Source organism: Salminus brasiliensis, chromosome 6 (genome assembly GCF_030463535.1).
Source record: "Salminus brasiliensis chromosome 6, fSalBra1.hap2, whole genome shotgun sequence".
In the NCBI taxonomy this organism is placed as follows: domain Eukaryota; kingdom Metazoa; phylum Chordata; class Actinopteri; order Characiformes; family Bryconidae; genus Salminus; species Salminus brasiliensis.
Genome location: NC_132883.1, coordinates 3,334,277 through 3,351,883, shown reverse-complemented (window position 1 = coordinate 3,351,883; position 17,607 = coordinate 3,334,277). Strand labels below are relative to the sequence as shown.

The following is a 17,607-nucleotide window of genomic DNA, read 5'->3' as shown; positions in this document are numbered from 1 at the left end:
TGATCTTATTAATGCAAAATCTAGTAGAAATTCTTCTCTGGACAGTAGAGCCTTTTTTATAAGCAGGTGTCCCAATACTTTTGTCCATATTGTGTATGTTGTATATTGTATCCTGTTCAAAAAGCATTTACTGATACTGGCCCTTTAAATAAATGCATTTCTTAATTATGATTATCAAACGATTTTCTGAGCAGTATGCGTCTGATTCCCACCAGCAGCTTTTCATCATCCCACTAATAAAGAGTCAAATGTGTCCGTACCGACTCTGGGTTCTTAACGAAGACTTTGGAGCGGCCCATCTGGTACTGGTCCGCGTCCATGTTTACGGAGCGCAGGAGATGCAGGACCCCCTGCTGTTCACCTCCACGCCAGTACGGGTATGTTTCAGGAGTCAGGATGGCGTACCTGAGAAAAGACACCTGCACTTAACACACCTGAGGAGGCCCAGCACCCCCAGATGCCACTTGCCCCAGATGCTAGGCTAACATTACTAACAAAAACACTGGACTTGAGACTGCCACCAGTTTCATCCATCCTGTTTGCATAGCTTTCTGGGAGGTTTTTGAAGGACGTGAATGAAGACCTTGGTGCTTATTGGCTGAGATGAAGTTGATGGCAGGCTAAGTCCAGTGTCTTTAGCGATGATGGCCTAGCATCTCCTGTAATGATCTAAAGAAGCACAGCCTGTTTCACTCACCTCTGTAGAAACTTCTGGAAAATTCTGCGGTAGGCGAAGCCGGCGCGCCGCACTCGGATGTTCTCCCTCAAACCCAGATATTCCACCTGGTGTTTTACCCTGCATGAAAAAACCCACAGTGAGAGCCTGCAAACCATGGGCTGTTCCCTTCGCACCTGAGTCCAGATGCTGGACACTGTCCATTATTATGGTTATGTGATTTGATATACTACACTACGCTATTACTGTACCATTAGCCAATTTCTATTATTCATATACTCCATAGCAACCACCTATGATGTCATATCAACCACACCCAAACTACCTAGAACACCAACCATCTAGCAACGCTATAGCAACCACCTAGTGACCATATAGCAAAAGCCTAGCAACCGTCTGGAAATGTTATGCATACTGTCTGCATTTGAACAGACATTTACATTTACATTTATGGCAGAGTGACTTACAAGGTTACTGGTATTACAGAGGTGTAGGCCAATGTAGTGTTAGGAGTCTTGCCCAAGGACCCTTATTGGTGTAGCGCAGCATAGTCACCCAGACCAGAAATCGAACCGCAGTTTCCCACGTGGGGAGGTAGCTCACTGGCAGGTAGTGGTGTTATCTTGCACCACACCAACCACTAAAAAGTAAAGGTGCACGTATTTGTCACTGTACAGCAAAATATGTCCTCCACATTTAACACACACCACTGAACTAGGGGCAGTGAGTACACACACCCCAGGGAGCAGAAAGGATAAAGGGCCTTGCTCAAGGGGCCAACAGTGGCAGCTTGCCAAGCCCGGGAATCGAACCCACAACCCTGTTATTGATAGTCCGGTGCTCTAACCGCTGAGCCACCACTGCCCTAGACCTTGCATCTCCATTCTCAAACCTCAGGGTAAATGGACTTGGCTGTGTCCCAATTCAGGGGCTGCATCCTTTGAAGGATGCAGTATACAGAGTACCTAGCCTTCGAAGGCAGTGTAAACAGTGAAGGCCCAACTGAAACGAGGCGGTCTGCTCCACAGTGCATTTCCTGTTTAGTGTAAAGCACCGCTTTCCCTGCCCTTACCGCACCACATCCCGAAACTGCTGCTCCTGTCGGGCAGCACCCTTGACGGCTGCAGTTGGTAGACCGTGAATATCAAAATGTGTTGGCTGGAGAATGATCCACTTGTAGGATCCTTCGTTGCCATGGAAAAGTAGGGCGTGTTTTTCGGCTACATAGGAAGGAGCTCTTGAAATGGGACAGTCTAGTCGCACTGCTGTGATGCAACCGGTATTCAAATGCAGCCTACGAAGGGCCCCTGGATTGGGACGCAGCTATTGACTTCCATTCTGCCTCTTGCTTCACCTCTTAAGTTGACATTTTGGAGATACAAGGTTTTGTATCCCATAGCAACCACCTAGGATACCACAGCAACCATTTAGTAACATCATAGCAGCCACCTGGCAACAACTTAGCAATATCCAAACCTTGTATGTCCATTCTCCATTTTCGCTCCAACAGCAATGGAGTGCAAAATGCATACTGGCTCATGGTAACTGGTCCCTACAGCGTTCAGCCACAGTACAATACCGCTGACTGCAGCATCTCTGTAAGGATGGGTACTAAATAGAAGGCCCAGTTCTAAACCCAGATTAGCTGAGCTACGTTCAAAGCCACTGGGAAATACTCAAAACCGCTATGTCATTATTGAAGCTATGATGCTGTTCATAGAGCGGTCTTTGGCCTCTTTTCCAGTGCAGGGCCAAATGTTTACTAAGGCCGTGTCATACTGTTACACGCTGGTGCCGGCATGCAGTAGCTTCTTTCATTAGTCTTGCACTACAACTACAAGGCTAATGTAGCTAGCTAACACTAGCTAACTCACAAAAGCCATAATTCATCTGTTAGCATCGTGTAATCTGCATGCATAATGCATTATGCTAACGTATTATGCTTAGCCTCATAGACCTGTCTCAGAAAGATACAGTCTCAGAAAATTCTCCGCCATGTTCGGTACCGACCCCAGATTGTGCGGCACACATGTGGAGCCAATCCGCGGACCCCTATGTCATTAAGCCCACCCACAGAGCGTTTCTGTGGCCCAAAGGATGGTTAGCTAGGCATACTGAGAAAACCAGGCTCAGCCCTGTTTGTAAGCGCTTCGTGTCGAACTGTGTCCGTGTGGAAAAGCCACTGGTGAATGGTTACCCTCCATGCTCAGAACCCTTTGCCGAGGCCTTTGGCTGTTGTGTTACTTGGCAACCATTGCCTACTGTTAATGAACTGCATTGCAAGTTAAGTTAAGGCACATTATGTAAAAATACCCCTGTAATTGTTGTGCTAAATATAAAAACCATGGCCTGTAGAGACCCAGCAGTAATAGAATGTGGTCCTGAAGCCTTCAATAAATAAAATATCATTTTGACACTCACCGGCTCTCCTCCCAGTCTCTGGGTCTCTTGGTCTCGTTGGGTTTGATGCAGCGGATATAGTGTGGAGTGCATTTCATCAACGTGTCAACCAGCTCATTAGCCTGCCTCTGTGGAGCAAAGCAACCGAGTCAGTAAATCTGCAGAATAACCGACCACCCAGGTCAGAGATCTGGTATTATAACCACAATCAGCCATAAAATTAACACCACCTCCCTGTTTCTACACCCACTGTCCATTCCATCAGCTCCACTATCCATACAGAAGCACTGTGTAGATCTATAATTCCAGACTCTGATATCAAACTCCTTTCACCCTGTTCTTCAATGGTCAGGACCCCACAGGACTGATCACCACAAAGCAGGCTGTGGTGAGGACAGCTGAGAGGATCATCGGAGTCTCTCTCCCCTTCGTCATGGACATTTACACTGCCCGCTGCATCCGCAAAGCAACCAGCATTGTGGATGACTCCACCCACCCTTCACACAGACTGTTCTCCCTCCTGCCATCAGGAAGAAGGTACCGCAGCATCCGGTCCAACACGACCAGACTCTGCAACAGCTTCCTCCCACAAGCCATCAGACTTCTCAACTTAACTCATCACTTCTGAACTGATGTTTTTTTCTGTTCCATGCACACACATACTCTCTCTCTCTCTCTCTCTCTCTCTCTCTCTCTCCAACCATTTACCCCAGACAATAGGGGAAGCATTTGCACTAATAACTTTACTACCTCTCTGGACTCAATATTTATTACACACTGCATAATTTGCACACTACCGCCAATTATTTATTATCCTCTGTCTGCACTTGTATTGTGTTGCACTTGTGTTCTGTATGCACTGTCTATGTTGCACCATGGTCCTGGAGGAACATTGTTTCGTTTCACTGTGTACTCTGTATGTAGCTGAAATGACAATAAAGACCCACTTGACTTGACCTGACTTGACTTGGTGGGTCATCCTCAGCACTGTGACACAGTGGTGTGATAGTAGTATGTTGTGCTGGTATGAGACACAGCCAGAGAGAGAGCACAGCCAATTGATGGCAATGTGGCATAACGTCCTAAAAGTTCAATCTCTACCTTGTTCATGTGTCTACGACAAGTCTGCGCAACCCTCCACCACCCTGTTACCTTCCTTTTAACCCTGTCATCAATCATTCCAGAGGAGGGACTGGCTTCCTACCAAGGCAAAAGCAAAAGCCCCCTAAACTCCAGCCCAAAAGTCCACAAAAGACTCTTTAGTAAAAGAGCTGTGAGTGTGAAGAACCTTTAAATTGGTAACAAACCTTTACGGTTACAACATTAACCCTTAAAACTGTTCTTTAAATGGCTTCAAAGGGTTCTTTGTGGAACCAAAAATGGTTCTTCTATGGCTTCAGTCATATTCATCCCTTTTTAACACTTTCATTTTTGCGATAACAGAAGATGCTAACACAGATTAGGCTAACCCTTGACAAATGGGTTCTCCAAGGGTTCTCTCTGATACTGTACATGGTTTTGAGTTGAAAGCAGCGGAACACTTAACACTTAACATGTAAATGATCAATTAGACTTGGTCTTACTTTGATCTTTGATCCAGCTGTAGTGGGTCGGCCTTTCTTGTCAGTGTTGAGGTTTTCGGGGAAGAGGCTGCTGATGAAGGCCCTGTAAAGAGGAACATCAGATCAAATCAAATAAAATCAGATAAAATCAAATCAAATCAAATCAAATCAGATCCAAACCGATCAGATCAGACCAGACCAGACAATCCGATCTGATCAAATCAAATCAAATCAAATCAAATCAAATCAAATCAAATCAAATCAAATCAATTGCCGTTGTCACAAAGCAGCTTTACACAACCGGTAATCAGTAAAAAGACAAGAAATCAACAAGACATGAAAAACCTCAGACCCCCAGTGAGCAGCCAAAGACCACAGAGGCAAGGAAAACTCCCTCAGAGCTGGAGGAAGAAACCTTGGGAGGAACCATTTATTAATTATTGATTAAAATGACCAAACCAGATACAGCAGATAGTTAATAGTGGTGATATTAATAGTTGCAGATAGTTACGAGTCCATTTAGGTTTTAACATGGTCATTAAACAGGTAGCAGTGGTAGGAGGGTGTGCCACTGGTCTGTTATGGGTGGTGGTGCGTGGGGGGCCTGATGGTGGGACTGGTAGGTGGCAGCTGGTCTGACGCAGGTAGAGGGGACCTCAGCGGGCAATCTTCCAGCAGGTCGGGCTGGGTGGCCATTTACTCGAAGTGGCCCAAATGTTCTTTTTTAAAGTGACCTTCATCTGACATTAGTCTGAATGGTTCATGCTCCTAAACAGACATCTCCTTAGCGCACATTTATGAGGAATGCTTAGGAGGAGTTGGACTGATGTAAAGTAAATGGCTGATCAGACTGAGTATCGGATTTTAATAGAAAACATAAAACTTAATGTGTATTTTGTCGTTTGTACGGCCACACATGATGAAAATGATCAGATTTGCGCCACTTGTGTTTGTGTGTGCGGTCTAAATAAGAATACTCACTGCTCACTGCTCTGCATCAGCTCGATGAGGTCAGGAAAAAGGACGTCTCTGTTTCTTTCGCAGAAGCCACTGATGTCGTATGAGACCTAATTTATGCCGAGATAGAAAACCACAGGTCAGCATGTCAATGTAAGCATTTCCGATAGAAGCTAAAGTACCTTCCCATAGACTTTTCATAGACATGCATAGGCTGGTTTTCAGACACTGTGAACCACTTTAGCACTTTTTGAGGCCTAGCGTTTCTTTAATACTCTACTATCTCCTACTATCCATTAATATATTTTACCCCAGGGCAGATTTGGAAAACATCATATATAAGTGCCCCACCTTGCCTGCATAGTGATGGATAACAAAGCCTGAGTTCCAGCTGTTGAAGTGGTCGTGAGTGCCCACAGCCGCCTGCAGCTTCTGCAATAATGTCTCATCTGCCCCGTCACTCTTGGCGTGCATGGTGGCACAAACGTCATCCAGCACACTCATAATTCCAGGGGGGTTCTGTGGAGAGAACAGGGGGGAAAGATATTTTCGCTATTCTGAATTTAAACTTGAGTTTTAGACCGTGCAGCATTCAGATATTCAGTATTTTATAGTTAGTTAGTAGATAATAGATACTGAATAACTCATAGTGAATACAAAATAAATACTAGTGCAAATATTTAAGAATTCATAGTGGACACTGAATAAATCATAGTGGATATTGAATAATTCAGGGTAGATAGGAATGCTGAATAAACTTGTGGTGGAAACTGAAAACTTGGGATTTAGACTGTTCAGCATTCAGACATTCAGTACTGAGTAGTTAGTAGTTAGTAGATAATATATACTCCATAAGTCACAATAGACACTGTAAAATTCATAGTAAATTGTAATTTATAGTGGATGATGAATGGTTCATAGTAAATACTGAATACTTCATAGTAGATACTGAATAGATAATAGTGGACACTGCATACTAAATACTGGATAATTCATAGTAAATACCAAATAAATCATTGCAGACACTGAATAAACCATAGCCAATGCTGAAAAATGTATAATAGCTACTGAATAATTCATAGTGGATATTGAATAAATCATACTGGACACTGAAAAAATCATGGTAGATACTGAATAATTAATAATAGACACTGAATAATTTATTGCACATTGTAATTCATAGTAGTTGATAAATGGTTCATAGTGAATACTGAATAATTCACAATACATAGTGAATAAATAATAGTAGACACTGAATACTTCATACTATATACTGAATGATTTATAGTGAATACCAAATAAATCATTGTGGATACTGAGTAATTCACAGTAGAAACTGAATAAACCATAGCTGACGCTGACAAATTAATAACAGCTACTTAATATTTCAGAGTGGATATTTAATAAATCATACTGGACACTGAAATATTCATAGTAGATACTGAATAAATAATAATAGACACTGAATAATTTATTGTAGGTTGTAATTCATAGTGGATGATGAATGGTTCATAGTGAATACTGAATAATTTATAGTAAATATTAAACAATTTATAGTGAATACTGAATCATTCATAGTAGATACTGAATAAATAATAGTAGACACTGAATACTTCATACTAAATACTGAATAATTCATAGTGAATACCAAATAAATCTGAAACTGAATAAACCATAGTGGTAGAATGGTTCATAGTGAACCATACTGAGTAATTCACAATACATAGTGAATAAATAATAGTGGATACTAAATACATCCTAGTGAATAATTAATAGTAAATATGAAATAATTCTTCATGAATACTGAATCATTCATAGTAGATTCTGAATAAATAATAGTAGGCTACAAATATTTCATGCTAAATTGTAAATAATTCATAGTGGATATGAATAATAATTAATAACAGGCACTGAATAACTCATTGCACATTGTAATTCATAGTGGATGATGAATGGTTCATAGTGGATACTGAATAATTAATAGTAAATATGAAATAATTCATAGTGAATAATGAATCATTCATAGTAGATACTGAATAAATAATAGTAGACACTGAATACTTCATACTAAATACTAATATAATTCATACTAGATACTAAATAAATAATTGTAGATTTTAAATCATTTATAGTGAACACTAAATAAACCATAGCTGATGCTGAAAAAATTAATAATAGCTACTGTATAAGTCATAATGGATACTGAATAAATCATATTGGACAGATAATAAATAATTAATAGTAGATACTGAATCATTTACTGTGAATATTGAATAAATCATAGAGGATACTGTACAATTTAAAGAAGATAATCAATGAATAATAATAAACGCTAGATAATCCATAGTGGATATTGAATAATTAATAGTTTAGAATAATCATGTTTCATTAGCAGTCTTTTACCATTTTTATTGTTGTCATGTATGATTCTGACCTTGTAAAGTGACTCGGTGGTCTACGGGACCCCAAACATAACATCAGTGTTGGTGTACTACACTGTTTGAGGAAAAGGAGGCCGGTGCAGATGTGTGTTCTCTGTGAGCTTACCAGTTTATTTTCAATGAGGTCACACACTATTTTGTTATTGAAGTAATCGATAGGCGTCCACTTGATCCCCTCCTGAACATATTCTTCCTGTTGGACACACAAAGAGCTCTGTGAGACAGACTTCCACATGACCAGACATGGAGTGCAATTAAAATCCAATGAGGCCTAAAGAAAGTCATCAAAGGCTTCATCTAATGACACTGTAAAAATCTCCACACACACCAACTGATGCTGCTCATGGAATCATCTTTAACCGTGATGTTGCTGAGCAACCTAAGCCTACTGTTGACAAACGGTACGGGGAAATGTCTGGCCATCACTGCGTCCAGTGGCTCGTAACTATCCCTCCATTTCGTTCCACTGTCCCACTGTTGCTATTACGCTGCGTTCCTTTTAAACTGGAATGTCAGATTTTCAGAGTACCAATTCTGAAATTTCACTCGGAGAGTCCCCACAAGTCCACGATTTCCTTCTCGGAAAGTTGGGAGACCCTCAACTGTGAGGCTGTGAGCTCGCTGGAGAGTGACGGGACGTGTGCAGGTGTGATGGATCGCTTATAAACCAATAGGGAGTCAGAATGGAGTCTGTTTATATTATTCTCATCCAATCAGGATCAGACTTTTTTTTTTTATTGATGACGAGCCAGAATGAAAACAAAGGGAAATGAAATAGGAGGAACGAGGCTGTTTTTAAAATGTAAGGAGGAGAAAGATCAGATAATTGGGTGAAAATGTAAGAAGTAGAAGTAAAAAGTAAAAATAAATAAATAATCACTCCAGTAAAATATAGATATCCAACATTTCTACTTAAGTAAAGTCTCCTCTGGTTATAAGAGGACAGCTTGGATAGCTTACGTACCTGCTCTGCTTTCAGAGTCAGCTCAATAAAGATTTGCTGCAGTTTCTCATTCACAAAGTTTATACAGAACTGCTCAAAGCCATTCCTCTGCAGAGAGAGAGAGAGAGAGAGAGAGAGAGAGAGAGAGAGAGAGAGAACACCGGTCAGTATCACTACAATATTGAAATATTATCATAATCAGTTTATAATCAATAATAGTCTTGAATCAATCAGGTCACCTGAAAAATCTCAAATCCATAAATATCTAGTACTCCAATGCTGAACTCCTCAATAGGCTTCTGCATGGCTTTGTTTATGGCCTGTGAGGAAAAAAAAAACATCAGTCACTATTAAAAACATCAAACAGTCATACTGAAAATGGACAGGGTCAGAAATCCCAGTGATCACACTCCCTGACCTCCACCAGGTAGTCGAAAAGACGGGTGTAGAGGGCCTTGGACAGGGCGTCGCGGGTGTAGCAGGCCTGCTCCTGGTTCAGGGTCACGTTGATGGACTCAGACTTGCCCCCCCACTTGGAGTCCATCTTCCGGCTGGTCAGCTTGTCCTGGAGCCGGCTTTGTTCGATGCCCAGCAGGTACGCAGGGAAGGCCAGCACTGACAAGTACCAGGAGAGCATACGATTAATGCTATTGGCCTTTATTGAGAGGCCATTTTATTAGAAACACCTACTTTATTCTTTCACTCACTGGCCACTTTATTAGAAACACCTACCTTACCTTTCACCCACTGGACAATTTATTAGAAACCCCTACCTTATACTTTCACCCACTGGACAATTTATCCGAAATAAAATTACTATTAGAAACACCTACGTTGTGCTTCTGGCCACTTTATTAGAAACACCTACTTTGTGCCTCTGGCCACTTTATTAGAAACACCTACTTTGTGCCTCTGGCCACTTTATTAGAAAGCTCAACCTTGTCCTCCCACTCACCGGCCACTTTATTAGATACCCCTATCTTATACTTCTAGTCATGGGCCACTTTATTGGAAACCCCTATCTCAATCCACTAACCCTTTACCTCAATCCACTAACTGGACACTTTATTAGAACCGCCTACCTATACTGCCGCCCTGGTAGTACAAAGCGTCATTGCTAGGTCAAGTGTGGGTCCACCACCCAAAAATATTCAGCCATGAGCCACTCTGTGGTCAGAGACTGAGCACTCTGGTGTATGTTTATGTCCAGCTCCTCTGCTTTAATTAGAGAAGGGATGTGCACAAAGAAGGGAGTATTGAGATTTTGAGGTAGGGTGTGTCCTAAATTAGGGCCGAGCGTAATCTCTACAGGAGGGCAAAACTTCAGGGCCGGGGGTCTGCGAGATCACACAAACACTTGAGTCTAAAAAGCTAATGATGCTACTTGAACAATTGTGGTCGTGGGGGGCTAGGCTGGTGGAAATGACCTCATTCTATCTGCTTGTGTGGTTTTCACACAACAACTAGATACACACTTCCTGAAGGAAATGCAGCGTTTGCAAAGCAAGACACTAGAAGAGTTCACACGTAATGAGTAATGAAATAAGAGAGACGTGCAGTTACAACAGAGTGTCCAGTCAATGGTATGCGTGTGTCTGACCGGCAGCAACACTAGTCCTCGAAGCAGCTCTCTCTACCAGAATGAGACCCCCAGTGTACTGAACACTGAGACCACTTCACCATAGCTGCTTTTAGCCCAACCAGCAGCTCTCACCTCTACATGGCTTTACTGCTCACTTCACTCACTCCAGGTTGGTGCATCTGCCCTACATGTAAATACATCACCTTATACACCATATGTCCAAATGTTTGTGGACACCCTTCCATCAAATTCCAGCATTCACACAAACCTTAAGAGACACCCATTTCTGATACAGATGTGCAAATGCACACTCACACAGCTTGCCTAGTCCCTGTAGAGAAGAACTGCCAATAGAATAGGATTCTCTGGAGCAGAAAAGTAAGAATGAACCTATTGGCTCCATGCTGCCTAATGCCAGGTGTGGGCTAGAGGGGTATAAAAAAGCCCCCCAGCATTGAGGAGCTGTGGAGCAGTGGAGAGACTGTGTTCTCTGGAATGATGGTGGAGGAGCTCCGTCCAATACTTTTTGGATTGAGAGTTAGGGATGATGAGGTGGGGTGTTGATCATTATCCAGCATCCTCACCTCGCTATCAAGCTCTCGTCACTGAATTCAATCAAATCCTTATAGCAATGCTCCTCCAAAATCTTAGAAAGCCTTCCTCCCTTACAGTAGATACAGTAACTCCCTCAAAAGCAGGATAAACCTTTTTTTCCGTTTTGGACGAAATGATAAATGAGCAGGTGTCCCAATACTTTTGTCCATATAGTGTAGTTTGTATATGTGGATAAAAATACTATCACATGCCAGGGCCCAGAGAAGTCCAGTGGAATAAGGTGCCATCACTATGACCAGACGATCGCTGGTTCGATTCCTAGTTGCTGGAGTTGGCAGAACTGGCTGTGCTCTGTCTGGATGGGTAGATGGTGCTCACTACCCAGTGTGATGCTGGCCAGCACAGGTGTCTGTTAGGACCAGGGGCTTTCCTCAGACCGTGTTGGCTGCCCAGCCGGGGTTTGAAAAGAGGCGGTGGCTGACTGTACATGTATTGCAGGTAATTATGTAATTATGAAACGTGTACTTACTCATTAAAAGGGGTGTCCAGATACTTTTGGACATATAATGTATGAGGAGTGCAAGGTTTCTTCTGAAATCAAGGGTCATACACCAACCCAACACCCAGATTAGGGAACCAGCAGCACTGGATTTCCGCACTCACAGTCTGTGCTCTCCACCTGGCTGTAGTTGCCGGCCTCGATGAAGCTGATGTTGCCCAGGTGTAAAATTCCCGCTATAATCTGTAGGGCTTGCATCTGGCAGTCCCCCGGGATGCCGATCACCTGCATGGCTTCCTGTAACACACAACCATTCAAAGCTACTTAAAAGCTACTTAGCCTCAGAGAGGAGTTTCTGATACAGCCTACTTCAGTAATCAAGAGGAACCTAGAGGAACCGAGAGGAACCGCACCATCGTCTCCTGAAAGTCTTTGCTGTCGTTGGTGCCGTCCACTTTGTAGGTGCCCGACTGGTTCAAGTAGTTGTAGTAGTCGGGGGTCATGATCCCCAGAGCTTCTTTCTGCTGTGAGGATGAGCCCTCGATCATCTGGGGGCGAAAAGAGAAGGCAGCTAATCAGTGTCAATCAAGTTCTAGAATGTGGTTCTACATTCAGACATTCTAGAACGATCTCCCTATTTCACACTGTTCTAGAACTCTCTCCCTCGTTTACACTGTTCTAGAATGTTCTCCCTCTTTCACACTATTCTAGAACGATCTCCCTCTTTCACACCGTTCTAGAACTCTCTCCCTCGTTTACACTGTTCTAGAATGATCTCCTCCTTTCACACTCCTTTTCACAATCACTCACTGTTCTAGAACGTTCTCCCTCTTTCACACTGTTTTAGAACGCAATCCCTCTTTCACACTGTTCTAGAATGCTCTTCATCATTAATACTGTTCTAGAATGCTCTTCATCATTGATACTGTTCTAGAATGCACTTCCTCTTTCACACTGTTCTAGAATGAACTTCCTCTTTCACACTGTTCTAGAATGCAATCCGTCTTTCACACTGTTCTAGAATGCACTTCCTCTTTCACACTGTTCTAGAATGCTCTTCATCATTAATACCGTTCTAGAATGTTCTTCATCATTAATACCAATCTAGAATGCTCTTCATCATTAATACTGTTCTAGAATGCTCTTCATTATTGATACTGTTCTAGAATGCACTTCCTCTTTCACACTGTTCTAGAACTCTCTCCCTCGTTTACACTGTTCTAGAATGATCTCCTCCTTTCACACTCCTTTTCACAATCACTCACTGTTCTAGAACGTTCTCCCTCTTTCACACTGTTTTAGAACGCAATCCCTCTTTCACACTGTTCTAGAATGCTCTTCATCATTAATACTGTTCTAGAATGCTCTTCATCATTAATACCATTCTAGAATGCTCTTCATCACTGATACCATTCTAGAATGCTGTTCATCATTGATACCGTTCTAGAATGCTCTCCCTCTTTCACACTGCTCTAGAATGATCTCCATCTTTCACACTGTTCTAGAATGATCTCCATCTTTCACACTGTTCTAGAATGCTCTTCATCATTAATACCATTCTAGAACTCTCTCCCTCGTTTACACTGTTCTAGAATGTTCTCCCTCTTTCACACTATTCTAGAACGATCTCCCTCTTTCACACCGTTCTAGAACTCTCTCCCTCGTTTACACTGTTCTAGAATGATCTCCTCCTTTCACACTCCTTTTCACAATCACTCACTGTTCTAGAACGTTCTCCCTCTTTCACACTGTTTTAGAACGCAATCCCTCTTTCACACTGTTCTAGAATGCTCTTCATCATTAATACTGTTCTAGAATGCTCTTCATCATTGATACTGTTCTAGAATGCACTTCCTCTTTCACACTGTTCTAGAATGCAATCCGTCTTTCACACTGTTCTAGAATGCACTTCCTCTTTCACACTGTTCTAGAATGCTCTTCATCATTAATACCGTTCTAGAATGTTCTTCATCATTAATACCAATCTAGAATGCTCTTCATCATTAATACTGTTCTAGAATGCTCTTCATCATTGATACTGTTCTAGAATGCACTTCCTCTTTCACACTGTTCTAGAACTCTCTCCCTCGTTTACACTGTTCTAGAATGATCTCCTCCTTTCACACTCCTTTTCACAATCACTCACTGTTCTAGAATGTTCTCCCTCTTTCACACTGTTTTAGAACGCAATCCCTCTTTCACACTGTTCTAGAATGCTCTTCATCATTAATACTGTTCTAGAATGCTCTTCATCATTAATACCATTCTAGAATGCTCTTCATCATTAATACTGTTCTAGAATGCTCTTCATCATTAATACTGTTCTAGAGTACGCTCTATCTTATTCACACTGATGTAGAATGCTCTTTCCCAATAACCCTATTTTACAGTGCTCTTCCTCACCAACTCTGTTTTAAAATACAGTAGCTCATTGATCCTATTTTGTAATGTTCTCCCTATTTCACACTGTTCTACAATACTAAGCATCATTCACTGTTCTAGAACGTTCTCCCTCTTTCACACTGCTCTAGAACGCTTTTCATCATCGATACAGTTCTAGAATGTTCTTCATCATTAATACCATTCTAGAATGCTCTTCATCATTGATACCGTTCTAGAATGTTCTCCCTCTTTCACACTGTTCTTGAATGATCTCCATCTTTTCACATTAATACCGTTCTAGAATGCTCTTCATCATTAATACTGTTTAGCTGTGGGGTTCAGTTCTGAATGAAACAGGCCGGCAGGTGGAGGCTCAACTGTAGTGTGAAATAATATGAGTAGCAAGAAAACCATAAAATCTCACTCGATCAAGGTGTGACTAAAATTCACACACACACACACACACACACACACACACACACACACACTCTCTCTCTCTCTTTTCATTTCCCTCCCTCTCTCACTTTGACTTGAGTTCGACCTCTCTCTCCTGCTCTGGTTCTGACTCAGTATCTCAGGTGCAGCTCTTGGGAGATGCTGTTAATCTTTATTATCAGCAGAGCATCAGAGTGAAGAGCCGGTCCACTGCTTACATCCGGCTACCAAATGTTCACAAGCTGGGGGCTTATTTTAGCACAGAGCGAAAATCCCCTTTTTCTCACTGTTCTTCTCGCTGTCTCTCTCTCTCTCTCTGACCTGGTAGAAAATGTGGAAGTTCCTCTCGTTCTCGTTCTGGCTCACGACCCGAGACTTCTCCAGCAGGAAGTTGGAAATTTTGCCTCCGTCAGGTTCTCCTCCTCGGCTGAACTGGATCTCAAAATATTTGCCCTGTCAATGACACCACACCGTTATAACTGACCGGTCTCGTCTGGTCATTTTTACCACAAACTGTAGCTGATCAGTCGAGCCTCGTTTGATGTCTGATGTTTACTACCTTGGTTTTTTTTTTTAAATAGCTATGAAGTAGGCTAATGGAGCATGGCCAAAAGTTTATGGACACCTCTTCTAATGGATGTTGCACCCATTGCACAGAATGCACACATTCACAGCTTGTCTAGTCCCGGTAGAGAAGGACTGCCAATAGAATATTAGACTCTCTGAAGCAGAACCTAGTGGCACCATGCTGCCTAATGCCAGGCATGGGCTGGATGAGTATAAAGCACCCCAGCATTGAGCTGTGTTCTCTGGAATCATGGCAGGGCTCCATTCATTGCTTCCAGGATGAAGTGGGGTGGTGATCATCCAACGTCCTGACCTCACTAATGCTCTTGTGGCCGAATGCAATAAATCAAATTCTCACAGCAATGTCCTACAAAATCTAGTAGAAAGCCTTTCTCCCTGGACAGTAGAGACAGTTACTCCAAGAAAAAAAGGATCAGCTCTTTTAATAGCCTTGATTTCAGAAGAAACTATTAAAAATGAGTATCCGAATACTTTTGCCCATATATATATATATATATATATATATAGCCATACATTAGATATCCATGTCCACTATGTGGACGTCTTAAGTGACCTCTAATAGACTTAGATTGCTTCTGTGGTTTCTGACACTCTATGGCACACTGTTGTGTATAGGCTACAGTACATTAGAATAGCATAGCTAGAACCTATCTAACACTCATGGTTCTCTAAAAGTCAGAACTTTGTCCCTCAGTCCATGTTTATAGATAGCAGTGAGTCATACAGTGTCAGAAACCACACACACATGACTGACCATGGTATGCCATTTAAGCTCATGCTAATCAGCCTTGTACCCAAGCTGCGCTAGTCTTCTAAAACTAAAGAAGCAAACTAAAGAGACGTCTTGGCTGACTGACCAGGTTTGAGGCAATAGGAAAACTGTAAATCTGACAGTTACGAGTTGTACACTTACAAAGCGGCTGGAGTTGTTGTTACGGACAGTCTTTGCGTTGCCAAAGGCCTCCAGCAGAGGGTTAGACTGCAGGATAATGTCTTTCACATGCTGAAGAAACAAGTGGACACATATCAGAGACCAGAGCTGCTCTTGCTGGGTATATGAAGCTGATGTGAGACGCCTCATCGCCTCACCCTGTTATAGTACCTATATGTATCTATGTTAGTATAACCATATAACAATATCTGCCAGGCTTATGGCAGTCATTGAGTGCAGCATATGGGCCGGATGCGGCCCGGGTGTGGGCTGTATCAACATGATAGCTGAGTAGCTGCTCTCCACATAATCCACTTTTTTAAAAGGAGAGACTCAAATATCAAAATATGACACAATTTTCCATCTATTTATTATATTACGCAATATTACGAAAAATATATCAAAGCCAATGTTCTTTAAATGACTAAAACTGAATGCGTCTGGAAGAACGATGTGGTTAAACAGTAAGGGAACAGTTTATAGAACTGAAACTCATGCAGCTCATGGCAAATTATATTTAAAAATAGCCAGAAAATTTTATTAGTAGTAACATGATGATAATTTTATAATAAAAAAAAAAAACACACCCCAGCCTGGGACTGAGACTGAAAGTATTGACCCTCATTCCTCAGGTAGAAGTGAGTGGAGATACTAGGGTTTAAAAGACCTCTGTAGAAGCTGAAGTATCAACTGAAGCTTTTTACTCCAGTAAAAGTGTAAAAGTACTGGTTTCAGAACGACTTCAAGTAGAAAAGTAAAAGTAATGGAAGGAAAACAAAGGCTGAAAGCTTAGGCCGCGCCACAGGGGTCTATAGTGCACTACCCCCCCCCCTCCCCAAAAACCCATTTCTCTAAAAGTCATAATGAGGAGAATGATCTATTAAAATGTTGATGTTAAAAATGTTGGGCTGCACTAGGCTCCTGTTTCAGCTGCAGATCTGCCCAATGAAAATAAAGCATTTCAGTAATATCAGCTCTATTAAAGGAGCGTCTCTGTGCTCTACTGAGCATTAACATGAGCTTCATGGAGGAAAATATGAGGAGTCGTTGTCTAGAAGTTCTGCAGAAAGTCAGACTTCAGAGGCGTGTGATCAATAAGCTTTATTGGAGTGTAAATGTGGGGCTCAGTCGGGACGTTTCACTGCAGCTCTCTTGAGTCTCTGCCACGGACACAGTCTTCATACTAGACTACAGACGTCTGCTGTGTCACACTTTCCAGTGGTGGATTTATCTGGATAGGGTTTTGAAGGATGATACGCCGAATTGAAATAAGAGTAACGAGGCTGTTTTTAAAACATTTCTACTGTAGTAAAGTAACAAAATATTTTTGCTTCATTACTTCACACCTCTGACAGCTACAGATCTCCAATCACCCGGAGCTAGAATAAAACAGGGACTGGGTTAAAGAGCGCAACCGTAGAAGAGCCTCAATACCTGAACTTTGGCTCCACCACCAGATACTTTGGAAATGTAGCCCATGATGTATTTAGCTGCGACCGTCTTCCCTGCCCCGCTTTCTCCACTGCAAATACACACACAGAGGTTGGTTTTAATGGAATGTCAATCACATGCAGCTCCATATGTATTAAAAAAGTATAAACACCAATAAACCAAAACATTATGACCACTAACATATGAAGCTAAAAGTGTGGTCTG

General features: G+C 41.9%; 2 protein-coding genes across 2 annotated transcripts in view; one reads left to right on the top strand and one right to left on the bottom strand.

Annotated features, from left to right (window-relative positions):
* mknk2b (MAPK interacting serine/threonine kinase 2b) overlaps positions 1-17,607 on the top strand; it is a 318,007-nt gene that overhangs the window by 100,419 nt on the left and 199,981 nt on the right. The gene's annotated exons all lie outside the window — the stretch shown is intronic.
* The window catches only part of myo1f (myosin IF), a 45,736-nt gene that overhangs the window by 11,948 nt on the left and 16,181 nt on the right, over positions 1-17,607 (bottom strand). The window contains exons 5-19 of the mRNA XM_072681334.1: positions 17,386-17,473; positions 15,934-16,023; positions 14,754-14,885; positions 12,029-12,163; positions 11,780-11,912; positions 9,398-9,594; positions 9,219-9,299; positions 9,001-9,087; positions 8,143-8,229; positions 5,947-6,114; positions 5,620-5,705; positions 4,660-4,741; positions 3,098-3,204; positions 698-796; positions 261-405 (exon numbers count right to left, since the gene is read on the bottom strand). Coding sequence (XP_072537435.1) covers positions 261-405; positions 698-796; positions 3,098-3,204; positions 4,660-4,741; positions 5,620-5,705; positions 5,947-6,114; positions 8,143-8,229; positions 9,001-9,087; positions 9,219-9,299; positions 9,398-9,594; positions 11,780-11,912; positions 12,029-12,163; positions 14,754-14,885; positions 15,934-16,023; positions 17,386-17,473 — 1,717 coding nt within the window. The remainder of the gene's footprint in view (positions 1-260; positions 406-697; positions 797-3,097; positions 3,205-4,659; positions 4,742-5,619; positions 5,706-5,946; positions 6,115-8,142; positions 8,230-9,000; positions 9,088-9,218; positions 9,300-9,397; positions 9,595-11,779; positions 11,913-12,028; positions 12,164-14,753; positions 14,886-15,933; positions 16,024-17,385; positions 17,474-17,607) is intronic.